Raw genomic sequence first — 21818 nt, forward strand, 5'->3', positions numbered from 1 at the left:
GTTGAAATTCCACGAACACTAGGTCTTCGAGAGCATATATTTTCTCAAGGAGCTTGTCCGCCAGGAATATTGGACAGAAAGGAAAGGGACTGTCTGGGAGGCCCAGCTAATGGTTTTTTGTGGAGGTTCTTTTGTGGGGGTGGGGGGTGGAGTGGGGTTTAAGAGCAACTGGAGCAGCTAAGAGACGGAGTTGTGAACCAAGAAATCCTGGTTCAACTCTCGACACTGCCTTTAACTCTGTAGATTACCTTAGGCAAGTCTCAGCCTAAGCTCCACAAATAAATATGGGGACAATAATACAACTGACCCACCTTACCGAGTTGTTGTAAGGATTGCTGAATTAGTGTTGTGTAAAGAGCTCTGAACACTGTAAAGAGCTTTATAGATGCCACGCATGATCATCAACATTCCCTCCATCCCGCGCCTCCCCAACCCCTGCCTGGATGAAACCTGTTCTTGCCTTACATTCTTGTGTTACTGGTCTTGTTGATAATGACAGCTTTCCCAGTTTGGTCTACGTTGTGGTCCATGCCAAAATAGGCAGCAACCCGGTGTAAAAGCATTCTGTGGTATGAGGTCATTTGGGGAAACTTCTTGAACTGATTGCTGACAGCAGCAAAGACCAGGCAGCGGGGAGGGAGAGAAGAAGAGAAGAGAGAAAGAAAATCAAAGACATGATGTACCAGATCATTACAACTAAACACTTAAACCTGAAACTCAATTCATGCTCAAATTCCATGCAGAATAGGCAGGGGAGACAGGCAATATCTAATCCTGGGTTTAAATAAACTGGTGAAAGGGAATGAAGAGAGCGTACACCCATCTTTATTCTGCAAAGCTCTTAAATCCAAGCAAGCACTCTCTTAAACCAGAGCGTAAGAGCCAGGAGTCCGAGTTCTGCTGAAATGAAAGGAAGTCTTTGTCAGGGAGGGCATCTGAATGGAGAGCGCTCACCAGTGAGACACAATGGGCTCTCAGGATGTCTAAAACTTGGCATAACTGCAATATTATACAATACTCTGTTGGGCTGCACTAAAACGGGGCCTGTATGTAAAGGGGCACCCAAGTTCTTTATTGAAATGATAATTTTCGGCACCTCTTGAAATCCCTAAACAGACTTTTCTCTGGCAAACACGTTTTAGCTGGGACACTTGAATAATTGCAATTCAAAGCCCAAAGAATAAACTATTAGGAAAAACCAGAGCTTTACAAGTTCTCTGTAAGCAGAGCAGAATTTACAGAGTAAAACCCTGTAGCACTCTTGGGTTATGTGCAGGGCGGGGTAGATATGTTCCAGTGTTCCCAGTAACAGGGATTCCCAAATGCTGTTGACTGCATCTCCCATAATCCCCAGCCAATGGCCACTGCAGCTCAGGATGCTGGAAATGGTAGTCAACAACATCTGGAAATCCCTGTTACAGATAACACTGATGTGCTCCCCTAGCTGTAGATTTTTTTCTTGTGCCGTGTTAAAAACATTAGAACCTCACAGAGTGGAATCAGTAAGTGTCTCACAGATCACCTCCAGTGCTGGCTCCATGGTACTTCAGCCTGCGGTACTAGTGTCTTGTGAAGAAGCTGACTTGTCAATTTTAGCTGACCACAGGTCAAGCCAAACTAGCTGCATTTTTTGCCAAACATGCCTTTTTATGTCACCTGTAGAACAGAGTCAGCAAGTAGCACAATTTGCATCAAAATACAGATTCTCATCATAAATTTAGGGCAAAAATTATTCCTATATTAGGAACTAAATGAGAATTTGCTGTACATGTTTATATAAAAATTAATGTATTTTAATACTTTATTGAAAAGTGATGTTTTAAAAAACATAAGCCAAGATTTGCTCAAAATAATTTCTTTAGAAGTGGGTGGTACGTAATAAAACCTAACCTAATTATTGCAGAGAAAACTAGATACTGGAGGACCCAGTGTTGTTGTTATAAACGCAAAAACCAAGACAAACAAAAAACCCAAATCCTTTGCCTCCTCACTGCCTTGTTCTGGCTTTTCACACATCCACAAACAAATTCACCAAAGAACCTGCACCGCTGGCCTCAATAAGTGCACATTAAAAATTGCTAAGACTTTTGTAAGACAGGTACCCAGCATAGCCAGAGGGAAAGAGGTAGATGCAATAGCCTCAGATTTTAAGGGCAGAGTTTCCAGTCTGTGCTCTGGTGTAAGTAACAACTCTATGCTGTTTTAAACACCACACAATAGTTCAGTTTTGCACTGAAGCAACCTTGGGGAACTGAAGTCCAGCCTTTTTAGTGGTGGTGGTTGTTTTTGGCTAAGCAGCTGAGTCTAACACTTCTGGATTAGGTCAGCGACCAGTCCAGGACATTCTGTATGCTCCAGAACCCAGTGTTAGTTTCAAAGGTCAAACCATGTCTCTCTCTGGTTACTAGGGATACAATTCACTACTGATACGTCCTCCTAAGGAAGGAATAAGCCTTCTGATACAGGACCTAGGTATATTCCACCCCTGACAAGTGGGCTTCAGACATGTGTGCCATGGTTCAAGCAGCAAAGACCTCATGTCAACGAGTTATCCCACCTTAAAATTCATTTGATAGTTCTAATATCAGTTATTGGGTATCCATGAATTATAGATCATAAAGTCTCCAAGCATATAAAAACCTCTATAGCATTTGTTCAAACCTGATACATAATGGGGGACTGAGCTCTCCCAACCTGGCCCTGGCCCTCCCCTAAAGATCACACACTGAACATCACAAAATGAAAGTGTATGGATCATTCAGAAATTGTAAGGTGCACAATCCTCATCTTGTGTAGGACTCTATGCAAATGTGGAGCCCCAAATTCATATCTGCAAGTGTGGGATGGATGCTGGTGTGGATCATGCAATCCCCTGTTGCATGTAGAATTTGAATATCTATACAGGGCTAATATAGACTATTAGATAAGGAAGCCAGTGAGAAAAGAAAGCATGCAGTTCCCAACAGCAAACATGCATTCTTCCCCAACTAAAGCCTTACAGCAGGGTTTCTTAACCTTGGGCCCCCAGATGTTGTTGGGACTACAACTCCCAGAATCCCCAGACATGGCCTTTGTGGCTAGGGATTCTGGGAGTTGTAGTCCAACAACATCTGGGGGCCCAAGCTTAAGAAACCCTGCCTTACAGGGAAACACAGCACAGTGACTTGTTTATTTTTAATGGATACACATGTTCATCTGGAAAGAACCATAGCGCAGTCGTAATACTTATTTTGCTATATACAAAGACTCAGTTTCAATCCCTAGAATTCCCATTCAAAAAAATATTTCTACCTAAGCTCCAAAAGTAGCTATAGAAAAGGAACCACTTTTTCCTGTTGCAGCCAGAAGTAGCAGTCCTGCTTTTTCTCCCTCCCTCCCCTTCAGTAACACCTAGTAAATTTCAATGCAGGACATATCATCACACAGGATTTCCCTGCCGAGAACATGCCAGCCAATGAAATCAAGCAGGGCCAGAAATGGTATCACTTGTGCAAACTGGCTATTGTTTTCAGTGGCAGTCATACATTTGTCACATCATCGAGTTCTACCCTGGAGAATTCCTGTCAATCAAGGGAGAGAGCAGTGGGCTAGATAAGGCTCTGTAGAAGGCGGCTTGCATATATATTTATATATTATTCATTCCTAAGATTGACTCGAGATTAGTTTTATTGTGAAGACACTCTTGTGTTCATCTATCTCTCTTTTAAATCACTCTGACTTGCAGACCAACATTTTACTTACTTGTTATCACTAATAAATTCCAGAATCTCCTGTTCTAATTTTAGCAGCATCATCCTATCCCTGTTCAGGAAAAGCAGAGAGGAGAAAAAGGGAAAACACGCATTCAGAGCATAAAAGGCTACATGGCTTTCTTTGAAGATTTGTAGATTAATGGCCGCCTCCACTGCAATATTAAGCAAAAAACTCAGCGTAATTCAATAACAAAGGCATCACCATTCATACTGTACTGACAACTATAAAACAGATACAGTATACCAAGTTAAAAGCAAAGCTTTTCTGTTCAGGTATATTCATTTCTGCACAGTGATTATACTTCTTGGTGTATAAGACCCTATGGGCTCTCACAGTGCCATGTATTATTAGGAAGAAACACAATCACTCAGAACACAGCTAGTGCCTGGAACTCAGTTTTGACATAGTTTATTAGTGAAATAGCAGGAGGCACTTTATAGAAAAGTATTTGGAAGCTATTTATAGGTGGGTTTTAAGAGCTATTAAGGTTCCTCTCTGACTATTCCAATTATTTTTCCACCTTCCATTTTTATGTGCAGTACATTAATACATCTGTTTTTTTAGTTGGCAATGCTAATCCTCCCTGCTCTAAGTTCTTCAAGGATACTTCAGAAGAACCGGTGAATGTTGCAGAATTGATGAAGCTAAATGGATATGGACCTGTTCAGCAACCCAGCTGGGAAGACTACTGGAAGCTTCATGTAAAAACAGGGTAAGTGTGTGTTTTTTTTAAAAAAGAGATTACTTCAGCTGCCAGCTATATAAGTTAAATTAGACAGTCCAACATCTAAAACAAACTCTGAGCTTAAAGTTTCTTTAATTTTTTTAGTCTTGGTTATCATTAGTGGTCGATAAGGGAAGACAGTTGCCCCGAGACCAGTAAACTCACTAAGCAAAGAGCCTTACCATTGCCATTTTATGCCCACACAAAGCGAGACCCACACATGCACTCAGTGTGGGAGCACAACTGGACAAAATAAGAGTGCACCCTAAAGGACTCTCAGTTCATGCTCCTCAAAACTTCCCTCCTCATACTGGTTAAGGGACCTATTGATGGTGGCTTACTTTCTCTACTCCCCGCAAACTGGAACCAGCCCCATCACTACTCACAGATTCTAACAACTGCCACTTCCCTCTCATCCATCTGCCATCCTTATTTTGTTTTTAACAATGCTAGCTTGCAAGAATACCTCCTTTCTCCACTTGCAGTTCAGCCACATAACCAAGCTGGAACCTACCTTGGGTTTTTCTTCAGTGTATTTACTAAAAATTCATGCAAATCGATTCCAGTGGAGTCCGTGTATTCCTGGCTGGAATCTACAACAAAGACAACAACAGCACACTTGAGAAATGTCCTGCTTACAGAGAGAGAATCCAAAGAGTCACAATGAATAAGAAGAACAGGATTCTGTACACTGATGCTGTTGCTGCCGCCGCCGCCACCACACATTGGCTCCCTTAAAGAGTCAATAATGTGAACAGCCATTTGCAAGACATGGCTCTTGTATTTCCAAAGAGTGCCTGACTGCATTTGAGGTCAAGGTTGCCATTCTGGGACTCTATGTATTTATTTATTTACTAAATTTGTATATCGCCCAACTGGCAAATGCCCTCGAGGCAGTTTGTTTATTTTTGACGCTCTGGATCAATCTAAGTAGGCCTGGGTCTGGTCAGTGCCTGGGAATCCTATAGCTACATGGCAAGGAGGTTTATATAAGTTATATAATCACTTATATAATCACTTATATATTATATTAATTCTCCTGGGCGTGCCTTGGAATGTACGTCCCAGAGCCCAGCTGATTGGCTGGGTGGCGAACGCGCCTGATTGGCTGAGGCACACCCAGGAAGACTGGCTGCCGCAGCGGCGGCCCGGCTGTGGAGGCCAGAGGTGGCGGGCCCGGCCCGGCCGTGGAGGCAAGGCCCAGGAGGGGGGAAGAAAGTGGGGGGCAGAAGTGGCAGTGGGGAGGAGAGGTGGCTGGGCCCAGAAGCAGAGACTGGAGCAGAAGGTGGGGGAGAGGTAACTGCCGGACCCAAAGAATGCACAGATGCTCTGTGCGGGGTCAGCTAGTATAATATAAATACATACTTACTAAATAAATACTGCCAATAATTTTAGCTTCATTCCCTTGCTAACTGTTTTGGGTACATCCCAGTTTACTGTGTTTTCTGTATGCAGAGCTAACCTTACCATTGCTTATGGCAGGGGTCCCCAACATGTGATAATCCAGATGTTGCTGAACTTCTAGATCATTAACCTGAGCTGCAATTTATTATGGCTGGGGATTGATGGGAGTTGTAGTCCAGCAACATCTGGAATACCACAGGTTGGGAACTCCTGGCTTATGGGACTGCTTATCCTAGAGATAGGCAAATCCTGCTCCTCTGTAACATTTCCAAGTTACAGAATGGGCAGTTTGTGTGTGGGAGGAGCCATTCATATACAGGAGTCTTGTGGTGGTTTGAATACTAGGCCAAATAGGCTAATGGTCTGAACTCAGTTTAAAGCACCTTCACATGTTAAACCCATCTCCTGCTCCACTTCCCTATGCTGCAATGAATCTTCCTTGACACCTCCATGATACCGCACAATAGTTTGTCTTTATCTTGCCTTAATGGCTACTAGCCCTTTAGAGCTAAAAAAGGGAAACAGCCACATGTACAGCCAACTCCAGTGCTGATCTGTGTTAAAAACAGGGCAGCACTGATCAGGTTAGCTACACAATCCTCTTGTGCAGCTGTAGCAAACAGGCTTACTTGAACCACAAGCAATTTCCCACCTTGTGGAAAGTGTTGCTTGTCTCTGGCTTACAGGCAGCTGCCAAAATACATGGCTGCTGTAAGTTCCATTTCATTTTCTAAGAGTGCACACACATATACGCATAGTGCCAACTAGCTAAGATGATGCTGAGATGCTTTGGAAACAGCAACAAGGGAACATTATTGCCAGGAACATAGGAAGCTGCAATATTCTGAGTCAGTCCATTGGTCTATCTAGCTCAGTATTATCTTCACAGACAGGCAGCAGCTTCTCCAAGGTTGCAGGCAGGAATCTCTCTCAGCCCTGTCTTGGAGATGCTACCAGGGAGGGAACTTGGAATCTTCTGCTCTTCCCAGAGCGACTCCATCCCCTGAGGGGAATAATATCTTAGTGCTCACACCTCTAGTCTCCCACTTGTATGCAACCAGGGTGGACCCTGCTTAGCTAAGGGGACAAGTCATGCTTGCTACCACAAGACCAGCTCTCCTCCCAGGAGTAGTCAAGGTATACAGATTATCAAGAAGAGACTAACAAGAATGAAGGGAAAGAAGAGCAGGAAGAAGGTGAGGGGACATGGAAACCTGCCCAACTAAAATGGAAATGGGTGACAACAAAATGCCCAAAAGGCAATCCTGCACAGGGGAGGAGAGCAGATGAGCAGTACTGATGGGACGGTCTAAGAATTTAGGCAGGCAACTGTGCTCTAAGCAGGTACTTTTAAAAACAGCAACCCTTTTTCAGAGAAATAAAATAGTTTTTCACAAAAGGCATTTGCATTTGAAATTAATTTAATGCTACATTTTATTTTGTGTTCTCCAAGTGGTAAAAGTATTCCAAAAGTACCAAAGCTTAGCAGTACAAGTCAGAGAGGGGCCATCAACTTATACTATAATGCATGCACAGAATGCTCAACCATTTTTTTATCTTATATCCTGAGATTTTACACATACTTGTTGTACCACAGACAGTTCAAAGGCCATCTTATACATATCCCACCAGGCCTTCTGGATGCTCATACAGGCTTTTCCTGACTAATCGTAAGATGCATGCAAACGTCACACAGAAAGGATTGCATTCATGTCTTCCTTAAAACCAAGCTGAACGTTCTTTGGGGGATTTTATCAAAAGGGGAGAATCTTCAGATGAACATCTAACACTTCCCACAAACATTTCACATGTAACCTAATCATGGATATAGACTTCCAGATAATGTGAGAAGTGGTCCTGAAGAGCTGGAACCCTTCTTTATCCCTATAAATGGACTTCTGCTATTGAATTTTCATAAACTAGCCACATAGGTTTTGTGTGTTTCCTTTCTCCCTCTCCACATGTTAACCCCCTTTCTCTGTGCCCTTTCTTTCTTTGTGCATAGAGAAATCCTCTCCTCCTCCTCCACTAGCCTTCACCCCCCACCCCATTTTCCTTCTCCAGGTTCTCTCCCGGATGCTTCTCTCCAGCCCTATTTCTTCAAGCATTTTCTTACAATGCCTTTCTCCATCCTGTATTTCCTTTCACCGTCCTCTTTCCCAGCACGTCTTTCTTACCTGCATTCCCTTTGCCTAACCCTCCATCTCAGCACTCTACTTTTCCATCTCCCCTTCACTTCTCTTTCTGCAAATTGCTGTTTAGCCCACACCCATCCATCCCTTCTTTCCTCCAGGTGCTTTCCCCTACTTCTCAAACATAACATTTGCTCTGTTAAACATTGAGAGCTGCTGCTTCATTGAAAATAATGACACTTAATTTAAGGTAATTAAAGCCAATTAAACATCTTAAGTGCTCGTTTTGTGTATAGGGATGGAGTGCCCACCAGTTCTGAATTTTGAAAAACCCTCCAGTGTCCCAGAAGGTGAGGAGAATTGGGGGTTTTAGAGCATGAGCAACCAACCTCAAACTCAAACACATACACACTCTATATATAGACTCTTGGTTTTGCTGTTCCTCAGCTCAGATTTGTTTTAAGATGATGTCCAAATGTATTGTACAAGCCATAGCAGATGGAAGAACAAAATACTAATACCAACAATATATCATTTGTATAGCACTTTGAGTGTGTTAAGCACTCCATGTGTATTATCGTGATTTAACTTCTGCAACAACCCTGTAATACAGGCATTATTATCCCCATATTTGCAATTGGGGCGGGGGGGCTGAAGGGGAGTGGCTTGCCTAAGGTCATTCAGAGAGTTTAAGGCAGAGTTGAGATTTGAACCAGGATTTCCTGGTTCATAATTCCGTCTCTTAACTGCTATACTATATCAGCTCTTAAATATTCTAAAGAATACTAAAATAATATAATCTAGTCTAAAAAGAACATCAGAAGGGTAACTAACCCATGTTAAGAAGGTCTGAGCAGATGCCCTCGGATACTGTTGTAATAGAACTTTCTCCATATACATTAAAGATGACTATCACATGAACTCAACGGCTGGGTGTCAGGCTCCTTACAAATAGGACAGTAGTTGCTGCTTATCTTTGCTCACAAATACCAGGATAACTCCAGAGCCTTAGACTGTCTCACCTCTGGACAGCATTTTCTTGGGGGCTCTCTCCTTATTTTTCTCTTTTTCTTCTTTTTCAGGACCATCTTTTGCAGACTTGTCATCTTCCTTGTCAGAGGGGCAACTGATGTGCAACTGTATGATGTCCTAAAAACAGAACAAAAACCATAGTTTGAAGGTTTCAGAATAGGTACCTTGCAAACACAGGCAGGAAGTATAATATAATTGGATCTGGGAAGGAATTTTACTTCAGGTCAGACTGGCTAGTTGAATCTGGGAGATCTTTGCCTCCCTATGCACCACTGTGGCTAAGTATTTCCTTGAAAGAAGCCACCTAATGGCACAGAGGAAATAACTTGTCTATGCAGCAAGAGGTTGCTGGTTTGAATCCCCGCTGGTATGTTTCCCAGACTATGGGAAACACCTATATCAGGCTGCAGCGGCATAGGAAGATGCTGAAAAGTATCATCTCAAACTGTGCGGGAGATGGCAATGGCAAACCCCTCCTGTATTCTACCAAAGAAAACCACGGGGCTCTGTGGTTTCCAGGAGTCAACACCAACTCAACGGCACAACTTTACCTTACAGCTCTGTAAGCACCTTTAGGCTGTTCTCTGCTTCTAAGTAACTAGGCTGGTTTGCAGTGAACAGGTAGATGAATGATCCAGCTCAGGCCAAATGAATGGACTGGATGGTCTTTTAAGCCCTGCTACCATCTGTTCTGCAAACATATCTATGACATTTCCAAGCAAGAGAACTACCGGTTGCTTACCTGTAACTTTGGTTCTTCTAGTGGTCATCTGTCCTTTTACACCAATGAGCTATGTGCCTGCAGAGACCTCGTCGGAACCTAACAAGCTCAATTCTCCTGCTTTTGCAGGAACCCCACCCCCAGCTGCTATATGTGGCTGTGCCACTCCTCATCCCCTCAGTCACAGAGTCCAGCTTCAGTAGACCCTGCGGGGAGGACAGGAGGGAGTGTAAAAGGACAGATGACCACTAGAAGAAACAAAGTTACAGGTAAGCAACCGGTAGTTCTTCGACGTGGTCTCTGTCTTTTACACCAATGGGCGTATAACAAGCTAGCACCCAAGGAGGCAGGAAGAAACAGAGGCAATATGTAATCTGCCAGAAATATTTATTACAGAAATGAGTACATCAATGAAAATGGACTGCAGGACGCTCCTGCCAAATACAGCATCATTCCGTGCCCTGGCATCGACAGCATAATGATGGAAAAACCAAGTGGGGCGAAGCCCAAGTAGCTGCCTGACAGAAAGTGTCTAGGGGAACTGCGCGATCAAAGGCAATGGAGGCCGCCATGGACCTAACTGAATGAGCCTTAACACTTGCAGGTGACTGCTTATGAGCCAATTTATAGCAAAGCTCAATTGTCAAAACTATCCACCTAGACATGGATTGAGCAGAAACTTGGAGGCCTTTACGTAGCCCATCAAACAGAACTAACAGAGAAAGAGTTTTCCTCCACTCAGTAGATCTCTGGACATAGAAGGATAATGCCCTCCTAACGTCCAAACGATGTAATCTACGCTCTGCGTCAGAGGAAGGGTCCTGGAAAAACACAGGCAGAGTGAGTGGTAAAGAACGATGAAACATAGAGACCACCTTAGGAAGGAATTGGACATCCGGCCTGAGCACAACCTTGTCCCTGTGAAATTGAAGGCAGGGCGGATCAACCCTCAGGGCCCGCAATTCAATCACCTTCCTAGCGGAGGTGATGACCACCAGAAAGACAACCTTCCAGGTCAGGAAATGGGGGTCAACTGTGGCCAAAGGCTCAAAGGGAGGCCGTAGCAAGCCGGCCGAAACCACAGACAGGTCCCAGGCTGGTGATGTAACAGGTTTGTCTGGAAAACATGGGACAGACCCTTCAGGAAACTTTTAACCACCAGGTCCTTAAACCATGAAGCCTGGGTAGTCGGGGAGTGCACCACAATGGCAGCCAAATGGACCCTAAGGGAAGAAAACTTCAAACCAGATTCTTTAAGGGAAAGCAGATATGTACATACATTCTGCACAGAGGGGCTAAATGTGTCAAAGCCATGCAGGGAAACAAAGGAAGAGAAGGGAGTCCACTTATGGTCATACGATTTTCATGTGGACTGCTTTCTGGCCACAAGCAAAATGTCCTTAAGTCTCAATGGGAAGTCAGCAGGACCTTCCAGGCCATCAGGTGCTGAACATCCGTGTGGAGCACCCGTCCCCACTCCCACGACAGCAGGTTTGGTAGGGTTGGGAGGTGCATCCAAGTCACCACCAGCCGCCTCAGGACCGGAAACCAAGGCCTCCTGGGCCACCATGGGGCTACCAGGATGGCCCTGGCACGATCCACCCTCAGTTTGCTCAGCACCCTTGGAATGAGGGGGAACAGAGGAAACAGGTACAGTAGAGGGCCTGTCCAAGACAGGAGGAAGGCATTGCCCAAAGAGCCATTGCCTTCTCCTTCCCTGGAGCAATAGAGGGCACAAAGAGCATTGTCCCAGGAAGCAAATAGATCCAGAGCCGGAACACCCCACTTTGCAAATATATCCTTGAGGACCCCATGGTCCAAGGTCCATTCGTGGGAGACCATCGTCATCTGGCTCAACATGTCCACCTGGACATTTAGGGAACCCTGGATGTAAACTACATGAGGCAACACCGCATGTGCCACACACCAATGCCAAAGGTCCAGTGCCAGGAACAGGAGGCTCCTCGGAGACGTGCCGCCTTGCCGATTGACGTAAGCTTTTGCCATCGTATTGTCTGATTGGACCGTCACCGGGCAACCTGCAATCATGTGGCAAGAACTCTGACTGCATGGAATATTGCCAACAACTCCAAATAGTTGATGTGCGCGCTCTTTTCCCTGGGCGACCAATGACCACTCAGGCGAAACCTGTCTAAGTGAGCCCAACTGAGCTCCGATGCGTTGGTCGTAATCACACATCGCGCCCAGGGAACCTGGAAGGGGGCACCAAAGGTTAGATGGCAAGTCTTGGCGCACCATGCCACCACCGCCCGCACCCAAGGGGGTGTGCGCTCCAAATGGGCTGAATCCCGAAGGGGGTCAAATACATCCAAGAACCACCGCTGAATTACGCGCATCTGCAGGCGCACTTGAGGGAGCATGTACGTTGTGGAACCATATATCTCAAAAGGCACTGCACCAAGTGTATAGTCTGCAGGCCCTCAGCTAGAAAGACGGTGGCCAGCCTTGCGAGAGTACATATGCAGGCGTCTGGGAGAAAGACCTTCTCCAAGGTTGTATCACAGAGCAGCCCTATGAACTGCATCCTGAGGGTCGGTTCCATCTGATATTTCCCGAAATTGATCTAGAAACCCAGACCCTCCAGGGTATTCACGACCGTCCCGAGGGCATCCAGGACTGTTCGTCTGGTGCTCACCAGAATGAGCCAATCGTCTAAGGATGGCAGGATCTATAACCGTTGGTTCTGCAAGAAAGCCACCATTGGGGCCAGGCATTTTGTAAAAATCCTTGGCGCCATCGTGAGACCAAACGGCACAGCTTTGAATTGATAGGAGATCCCCCCCTATCTGGAAGCGCAGGAAGCATCGATGCTGAGGGCGCGTATTGAGACATGATAATATGCGTCCTTGAGGTCTAGGGAGACCATCCACATGTCCTTTTCCAGGATGGCCAGTATAGTGGGTACCGACAGCATCTAGAAATGCCTGTACACCAGGTGCCTGTTCAGGGCCCTGAGGTCCAGTATAGGGTGCCGACTTCCATCCAGTTTCGGCATGATAAAGTACCAGGAATAGAAACCAGGACTCTCCAGACTGGCAACCTGTTCTATCGCATCTTTCGACAGGAGAGCAGAGACCTCCTGGGCCAATTCCGGAGTATACGGAGTAATCACGACCCTGGACATGGATGGCGTCCCGCGGAACTCTTCGCGGAACAAGAATTCTGCTCAGCAAGTTTCACCACTTGTACCGCTTCTCAGAGGAATGCCTTAGCCTGATCATGCTTGTCCTGTAGCAGTAGATCCAAAAAGGGGGCCACCTTCCACAGAAAATGGTTATAACGGGCATTGTGGGCCTGATAGTTGGCCACCCTTAAGTGAAGAGCCGAGGCTGAGTAAAGCCTCCTCTTTCTGCCCTCCTTGTCACCCGGCATCGACTGGCTGTGACCCCCTGGCCTTCTGCAGAGACACCTCAGTGACAATAGAATTAGGGGTGGGATGATTCTTTAAGAAAGCTGTATCATCCTGTGGTTGCACAATATAGGAGTTCCCCGTGCCTACTGGGTTGTGAAAGAGTCTCAGGCTTTTTCCAATGATCCCGCATGATCCCCAACAAAGCAGAGTTAAGGGGTAAAGCAGCCAGTACCTTGGCCTCAGCATCAATGAGGCTGAACAAGGGATCCAATTCCCCTTTCTGTTGCGTACTGAGGCTCACTCCTAGGGCAGAAGCCATACGGGCCATATACGCGGAGTACTGCTTATAGTCCTCCAATGGTGAAACGGGCTTTGAATCCGATTGCATGTCCAAAGGGGACGACCACAGGGAGACAGCTTCTGATCCTGGAGAACTAGGATTGCTTTCACAATCCATTTTGGGAGGTGCCAAAGAATCTTGGGCCAAGGCTGTCGAAATCGTAGGGGACTCTGGCTTGCTTTCCACAACGTCCGATACCGAGGAAGGAGGTTCCGCTGACAGCATCCGAGCAGGCAGCAATTGCGCAGATGACGAAGACTGAGGGGATGAGGAGTGGCGCAGCCGCATATCGCGGCTGAAGGCAGGGTTCCCGCCCAAAGCAGGAGAATTGAGCTTGTTAGATTCCAACGAGGTCTCTGCGCTGTTGCCAGAACCTAAGGGGTATACTCGTGAGTCAAATGGGCCGTAACCCAAAATTTGGCTTTAAAAAGCCAAATCTGGCAATGGAGGATAGCCCATTGGTATAAAAGGACAGAGACCACCTCGAAGAACAGCAGGTTCTCTATAGACTGCACCCGGAACCAACCAATCACATTTGGAGATGGGGGGGGGTTTCTGTAGGGCACATAGGTGAGCATTCCTGCATACCAGGTGACTTGGCTCACTTGCTTGAGCCATTTATACTATCTGGACTGTGTCAGCTCCTCTGATGTCTGGCACCTTGTTTGCTCTTGCCCTCAGATTATAAAGCACTATACTGAAATCAGGACATTTATTTTATTATTTATTTATTTATTTGATTTGTATACCACCCTTCCAAAATGGCTCAGGGAGGTAAACATGAGCTTACTGTATGAACGGATGCCATGGATGTCATTTAGTGCATGTTCTTTAGGGAAGGGGGTTATAGCAGAAGCCTCTTCAGGTCCGTTCCAGCGCTCTGACTGTAGGCACAGTTTGGTATTACCGGGAAATTAAAAATCCGACTTGCATCATAACGGAAGTCTTGTCTCAGTTTTACTCTTAGTGGTTACAATCTATGGACTTGAACAGGCTACATTCAACCCATGTTACTCTGGCCGGGAGTTGTGTGCTTACAAATATGGCAGACAGTAATTAGAACACTGGGGCTTACTATTATCGTATCATCAATCATATTTCTTTATCATGATGCAGCTGAACCCGGGATACCATTTCCCCATTAGCTGCTAACAGTATTGGTAAGCTTTCTTGTCTAAATCAGGAAGAAGAATGCTTACTGGAAGTGATCTTTCCCTTGAATTGGACTCTTATCAAATCATCCAACTGCAATTTGGCTTACCTGGGTCTCTAAGGGTCCATCCACAAAGGGGCTAGAGGATTCTTCACACACAGCCAGGCTCCGAACTAGCTTCAGCTTTGAATTTGACTGGAAAGCAAAAAAGCCTCTATGGTGAGGATACAGCTGACTAGAATTCCCTATGATGTCTGACTGAACCGCTATTCCAACTAGTGCTAATTAAGTTGATGCTGTAATTAGAAATGCAAATTCTTTTTGTCCTGTGGTTAACACAAAGTGAAGTGGAGAGGACCAGTTGCATAAAGATTTGCAGACATGAAGCTAGCAGAAATTCTCCCTAACATCAAGGATTCAAATCTGCCACCCCTGGAGGTGAGAGGCTAGCATGCTAATCTACTGCGCCACTTAGCCTCTGCTATCACAGTGCCTTGTAGGTCAAATACATTGACTGGGCTTCCCTGCAGCAAAATAAGTCGATTAAGTAATCTGCTGACTGTTAAACTGCTTCTGATAAGTGGCAAACATGGAATGTGATAAACCTGTTTATACCTACTGGTAGCATTCAAAGAAAACACTTAAAGTAAAAGATCTGCCTCACACTGCTTGGTGAACTGACTCTTTTGGGTTGTGTGTCTGACTCAACACCTAAGTATTTCACCCAGTCAAACACAGTGATAGTAAAAGACAATTCTGGGAATCATGGCTATCTATCCATAGACTTTCTCTTTGGCGTAGGATCTTATGGGGGCATATGACAAGCACATAAATGAACCACCATACAGAGAAATTTCATCGCTATTTAACTGAAGATATATAACACATCACATCCCCAAGATTTGGGGCAGATAGCAACAGTTTAAAGAGCAAAGCAGTTTAGCTGGAACACTCAGTTCCATCAAAAGTGCTAGGGCCATTTCAAATGCTAAAAATGCAACCCCCTCTATTAAGGCTTAGTAAGTGGTAAATCTATGTCTGGCCCTGGGATCGGCATGGTGTCCGTACACAGTCACTGGTGGTGGCCACGGTGAGTATTTTGAGGTCTGTGGTGCTGACTCAGCAATCAGCACCATGGCCCTCAGAGAGCAACTGCTTGCCCCTTTGGCCCATTCTCTACATGCTGCTGCTGTGCCAGATGACATCTTGCAGTCTGTGTGCAAAACAGCCTGGCAAGTGATTTGATTTGGGAGTGGAGAGGAGGAATTTACACACATACATTTACCACCCATTTTCCAAAGGTATTTTCAGATAAGCCCATTCTGTTCTGGTAGATGCAATAGGCCCTCTCTACCTGCGCTTCAAACTCTGCTGACCCCTGTAGGAATTATTTCCTAACGCAATGAGAGTGAAGATGAACTGGAAGGGGAAGAGTGTAACTGTGTGTGGGGGACTCCTCACCAGAAGAGAGCAGATTATTGAAAGGACAAACCATTGGCCTCTCTAGAATTTTTCCTCCTCTTAACAATACACAAGTTCAGTTTGGACAATTTATAGCCCAGGTGATACAGTTCTCGGAGTCTTCAGATTCTTTATTTGGTTTAACCACAGTTGCTCAAAAACACAAGAACAGCCCTGCCAGATGAGACCAAAGGCCTATCTAGTCCAGCACCCAAATTTCCAGCATCTCCAAGCAGATGCAGAAAGTGGAAGGCATTCCCTTCACCACCACTGGTGCCCTGGCATTATAATACATTAGAACACCACTGGTGCCCTTTCCCACCACTAGTGCCAATGTTTTATTTGATTTATATACCGCCCTTCCAAAAATGCCTCAGGCTGGTTCTTGCTTCCCAACAACTGGTATTCAGAGATAGAACCATCCTGTTCATAGGCAGTCTATTTGGCTATAACTAAGAATGACCAAAGAGACATTCCAGATCAGACCAAGTTCCAGCATTCTGTTTCTCACCATGCTTGTTATTTTTGCATGAATAACGCAAGCGAAGATATGACTACCAGTCTGTCACTAGTTGTAGCCCAGTTGCTGATACATAATACACCAACGTAAACAATATAGGATTTTTATTGTTCAGATATTATTGTCCCATAATGAATGAGGCTGTCGGGAACATTCTCCACTTTCAATTTGCAGCTACATTTGAAAACAATACAGTGAGCGGATTCCTTCCCCCCGCCATCCACCCAAAGTATTATTGTTATTAGCTAGCTAGCTAGGATACTGGCAGTGTGTGTGTGTGTTGAAAATTGTGTGCTGTTTTACAGATTGAATGGCTGGATGCCATAGCCTCCCCCCACCCCCTGACAATGTCCATAATTGAGTCTGGCAATTGTATTCATCACACAGCATGATGGTGATGATGCAGCCCAGGGTCTGGGCTGCATCTCCATTTTATTAAAAAAAAAGGTTCTCTGCATGTAGAAATCTAGTTTGTCAGAGCTAGCCTAGCCTATTTTTTCTAATATTACCATTTCTGTATAAATGGATTTTGTTTCCTGAATGGAAGAACATTTAGTTAAGTGATCCCCTATGAAGTGGTGCAGTCCAGATACAGATCCTTCCCACCCACCCTGCAGTGAGAACTTGGCTCCAAGTCTGGCCAGCACAAATACTTAAGTTTTTCAATGGCTTCCAAATGATATTTAGGTGTCAGTGAATTTCCAAGGGGAGGCAGTTTCATAGTTGCCAGATAGCCATTGACAATGATGGCTCTGCATCGGTGCTTTTCTACCAGTGATACAATATATACAAATATTCATATTGTTCTACAAGTATAGTAAGAATTAAAAAAACCCTGCCATACACAACTCTCCCTTTGTTGCCTGAATGTGATGCATGGCTGATTTTCAGAGTGCACTCTCAGTCAATCATAAACATTAATAGTGGCACCTCAGATTAAAAAGCAATCTCTCTAGCTAGACCCAAGCTGTTTATGGGCAAGAGGGAAGAGCTAGAGCATGAAGATTGGGGATTAGGCAGCACACGAGACAAATCTGAGCACTGATGGGAAGGGAAGTGTCCAGGGCTCAGTGTCGAGGATGAGAGCCTTAAAACCAGAGTCAGACAAGCCCCTTCTTAAGTTCCAGCCCTGCAGCATCATATGGTACCATAAGAGGAAAAGCAATGGATGGGCTCTCACCTTAGCTCTTTTTCTAGCGTGTCCATGATTCGATGTCCGCCTCTGCAAAAACGAAAAGTGGGGAGAAGGAGATGGAAAAGCTACTCTGATTGTGCATTCTGTGCACTATAATATCCATGCTGGGGAAAGCCAAAACTTGTTATCCAAATACGCTCTAAAGAACAAACATCAGACATCCAGCTAACTACAGTGAGATGCTATTTTGATACACCCAGCTTTTGAGGGCCAAAACTGGCCTGCATGCTGGTGGGGAGAATACAAGCAGGTGAAAGATGGGGAGAAAGAAAGAAGAGGAAGGTACAAGCTGTGCCTCAATTATTTGTCCAAGGAAATTTGTTACTTATCCCTAGACAAGTACCAAATTGAAAAGTTGTTGTAATCCCATGCCTATTTCTGAATAGCAATGAAATAATTCCCTTGAAAAGCCAAAGGTCTTGTATCTGTCAATCAACTTCAACGTTTTTGCACCAAATCACGTTTCCATTGCTTCCAAGACATATTTTCTGTAAGAACCTACTAAGAACAAGCTGAAGTTTTACATAACCTTGGGGTAAGACCACATACCTATGGTGGGAAGCTATCATTTAAAAGGTCAAGGAAAGAAAGAAATACAACTTATCTAGATGAACATGGTGTAAGCAACTAAATTCAATTTAATCATCCTGCTTCAAGAATTTAACAAATCCTAAAGCTGAGTGGTGTTAATATCATGGTGCCACCTCTCTCCCTTCCTCAAATCCATCTTCAATCCCCATCTTTTCTATGAAACTTTGCTAACCCCACACTTGCCCTCCTCAACCAAAATGAAGTCTATGGAACGGCATTTGCTCACATACATCCTTTGCATACCCTTTACTTCTCCCATCCTTCTCTCCTCTCTGCAGGATCCCTGGGGCAGGGACTTGTCTGTTGATTCCTATGCCCCCAATGTTAAGTTACAATAAAACTTGTGCACAAGACACAAAATGGCTAAGGTACATTCCTAGGTTGTTGCTGTGCTTTGTTTTAGTTTTAAACCTAGGAAAGACTTAAAAATTGAAGCCACCACTGGCCACATTACAAGACCCAGAGGATATTATACGGGCCAGAAAAACCAATACACAAATGGCTTAGGGGAGATTTCCTACTACAGCCCAGCATGAGTCACCATTGGCAAATAGCAGCAAGACTATCTCAGAAGGGACTGTCATTTTGCTGTCTCTAACACTACCAAGTTTGAGCCTTAAAGGATGAACCAGTAACTCTGTGGTAGCAACATGGCACCATCATGAGTATGGTCCCATGTTTAGTAACAACAATTATTATTATTAGCGTAATTATTAGCGTGAGAGTAACCCAGAAAAACAGAAAAGCCACTGCCCCAGGTAATTTACAATCTAAGTTTCAACAGATGGAGGGAAGAATGGGAGTGGCAAAGATCAGAAACGTGAGCAAACACAATTTAGGCTTCACTTCACTTGGGGACAAGGACTATGGGACAAAGGTAAAGAGTTCATGAAAAAGGTGGGCTTTCAAGGAGGTGTATGAAGGAAAAGAAAAGGGAAGGGGCACTACACAGGAATTCTTAGGAGGCAGCCCAAGAAAGAGAAATGGCAAGGGAAAGTGAGTGGAGTTGTTTAAGAGACTAGTATACTCTTGGGCAGCTGAGGGTGGTAGAGCAGGGATATAATCCCTGGAATTTCTAGTTGTTGTCTCCATATCAGGGCTGGAAAGGACTCTCTCTGTCCAACACACTGAAAAACCAAGCTCAAGAGCGACTGCCAGTCTGCAATGGGCTTTGATGAGACTACTGAGATACTCTTTTGCTAATTACCTGAGATTCTTGCCGGGTGCTGCTCTCCTCCCCATCCTTTTCAACTTCCTCTTTGCTTGGCGACCTGGATACAAATTTGTTTTTGTTCACAGATTCCTCAACCAGTTTCTTTTCCGACTCTTTCATTATTTCCAGTGTCTCTTGTGTTGTGTTGCTGTTAGACATTTTCAGCACAATATAACGTTAGTGATGGACACCTGCAGACAGGGACAGAAAAGATGGATGTCAGCACATTCAGAAATACTATGTCTTTTTGACATAGTTCCCTGTTTCTTCATTCCCATGTTAAAGTCATGTTTGTTTAGTGAGGCTCGCTTAGAGCCCAATTACTGGGGACTTGATGTTGCATTTCCCACATTCCCTTCTCTCTTTGCTGGGGTCAGGGGAAGAATGCAACTTATTTCATTCAAAATCAAACAAGAACGTGTGTCACTCAAGTCTCAGGCCAGGATCTTTCTTCCTCGCCTTCTCTCTAAGCCACAGGTAATAGAACCCAGGCTAGGACTATAAAGTTAGGAGCAGGCAGGCTTCATTCTTAATGGCTGGGCTCACAGAAGACAGAAAGTAGTTTTAGCCTCCATCCAATATCCCACATCCTTTGCCCCCCGATAAGTGAATGGCTGCCATTCATTCTTAAAAGAAAAGGGAGACATGCATTTGGAGAAGCTGTTGTGGTGAAGACAAAATCTGCCTCCACCCCAAGATTAGGGGGCCTGGCCTCAAAATGAGACGCCAAACGGCCAAACATTCAACTGAACCGCTATTGAATGTTCCATTGAACATTCCATCGAACTCTTCCACTAAACCGCCTTGGGATTGTTTTTAATGAAAGGCGGTATATAAATTTAACACTCAATCAATCAATCAATCAATCAATCAAATTAAAACAGCTTCTGACCCTGGCTGTTTAGACTGAAAAACAATTCAAGTGTTTTGGCCATAGGGAGCAGTGGGGAAACTCACAATATCCCATTGTTCCCCATGGGTAGCTCCTAGGGGCACCAAAGTGGGTTGGGTGGCAGGGCATGATGGTTGCTACCTACCATCCAACCCACAAAAGAAATGGGCAAGCAGGAGATTTTTAACCAATTGTTATCCTTTCTCCGAAACCCACATAGGCCAGAACAAGCTGCACTCACAGTGTGCACAGCACAAATTTTGCATTGCAATTTGCAATGCATTATGCAACCAGGCCTTGAAAAATACACTGCAGAAGCACAGTAAAAGGAAATCTGTCCCTCCTAACACATTTCAAACACAGTCCAAAAAAGGCCAAAACAGAATCATTGACCCAGCATCCACTGCCAGCCATACTGCCTGCACTGCAGAAACATCACTGGCACAAGCTGCTCTCACACACACTCCTTATATTACTTCCTAGCGTTGCAACAGCTGCCACAGCAGCACCCTTACTTAGCAGCAAGCATAGCCATAAGCTCAACTAGAGCAACTTCAGCCACATTCTGACTGAGCGCACCTTGCAATGTAGTTTGAATCACCTTGATGCATCAAGGCCAGACATGGAACTCATGATCCGAGCAATCACCAAGAAATGTTATGTGCGCACACACAGAACTGCCACTGGGCATTTCTCGATACAACACTATCTCACAAACAAAACAAACCACAACTCAAGGAAGGTTTGAGGCAGGCACTCAAGTTCTGCCTTTATCAATCTGCGATCCAGCAAAACTGAACAGTTATAGCAGCAATACCATAGCTTTTTATAGTCAGTGGTAAGAAAAGGAAACCACAAAATCAACCCTACCTTCCTCCTCGCCTGATTTATCCCTCTTTAAGAGAGGCATAAGGGCTTTCTCTGCCTTCCAGTTCCTTTGAATACATTTTTGAAATTGCCTCCCCTCTAAAAGTGTTTCTCCCTCCCTCCTCCCTGCCAATGGAGGCACAGTTGCCCATGATAACATGTGATTTGTATGATAACGAGCCAACAAGAAGAAAGGAGATTGCAAACCAATTGGAAGCCAATGCCAGAAAACCAATAGGCAAGGGGAAAACATACCTCCAAATGGCGCTCAGAATGTTTCAGTCGAAACGAGATTGTTCTGCCCATTTATTCAGGCCCTTTATTCTGTTTCAATCTCAAAACACCCAAAATGGCCCATTTCAAGTCAGAGCATTTCACCAGCAAAACGTTCTGCACATTCCTAATGGAGATGTATTGTACCAGCCTCCTCCCAAATGTCCTTGCAAT

At 44.7% G+C, this 21818-nt stretch overlaps 1 protein-coding gene across 8 annotated transcripts in view; it reads right to left on the reverse strand.

Moving 5' to 3' along the window:
* The window catches only part of R3HDM2 (R3H domain containing 2), a 221848-nt gene that overhangs the window by 74137 nt on the left and 125893 nt on the right, over nt 1–21818 (reverse strand). For 7 of the 8 annotated variants that reach the window (XM_053292391.1, XM_053292390.1, XM_053292392.1 and 4 more), the window contains exons 2-8: nt 19607–19803; nt 17794–17835; nt 14741–14827; nt 9036–9162; nt 4992–5070; nt 3742–3801; nt 466–606 (exon numbers count right to left, since the gene is read on the reverse strand). In XM_053292391.1, the coding sequence (XP_053148366.1) occupies nt 466–606; nt 3742–3801; nt 4992–5070; nt 9036–9162; nt 14741–14827; nt 17794–17835; nt 19607–19771 (701 nt within the window). In that variant the 5' untranslated portion in view covers nt 19772–19803. The other variant, XM_053292396.1, reaches the window with a different exon arrangement.

Source organism: Hemicordylus capensis, chromosome 2 (assembly GCF_027244095.1).
Source record: "Hemicordylus capensis ecotype Gifberg chromosome 2, rHemCap1.1.pri, whole genome shotgun sequence".
NCBI classification, from domain to species: Eukaryota; Metazoa; Chordata; class Lepidosauria; order Squamata; family Cordylidae; genus Hemicordylus; species Hemicordylus capensis.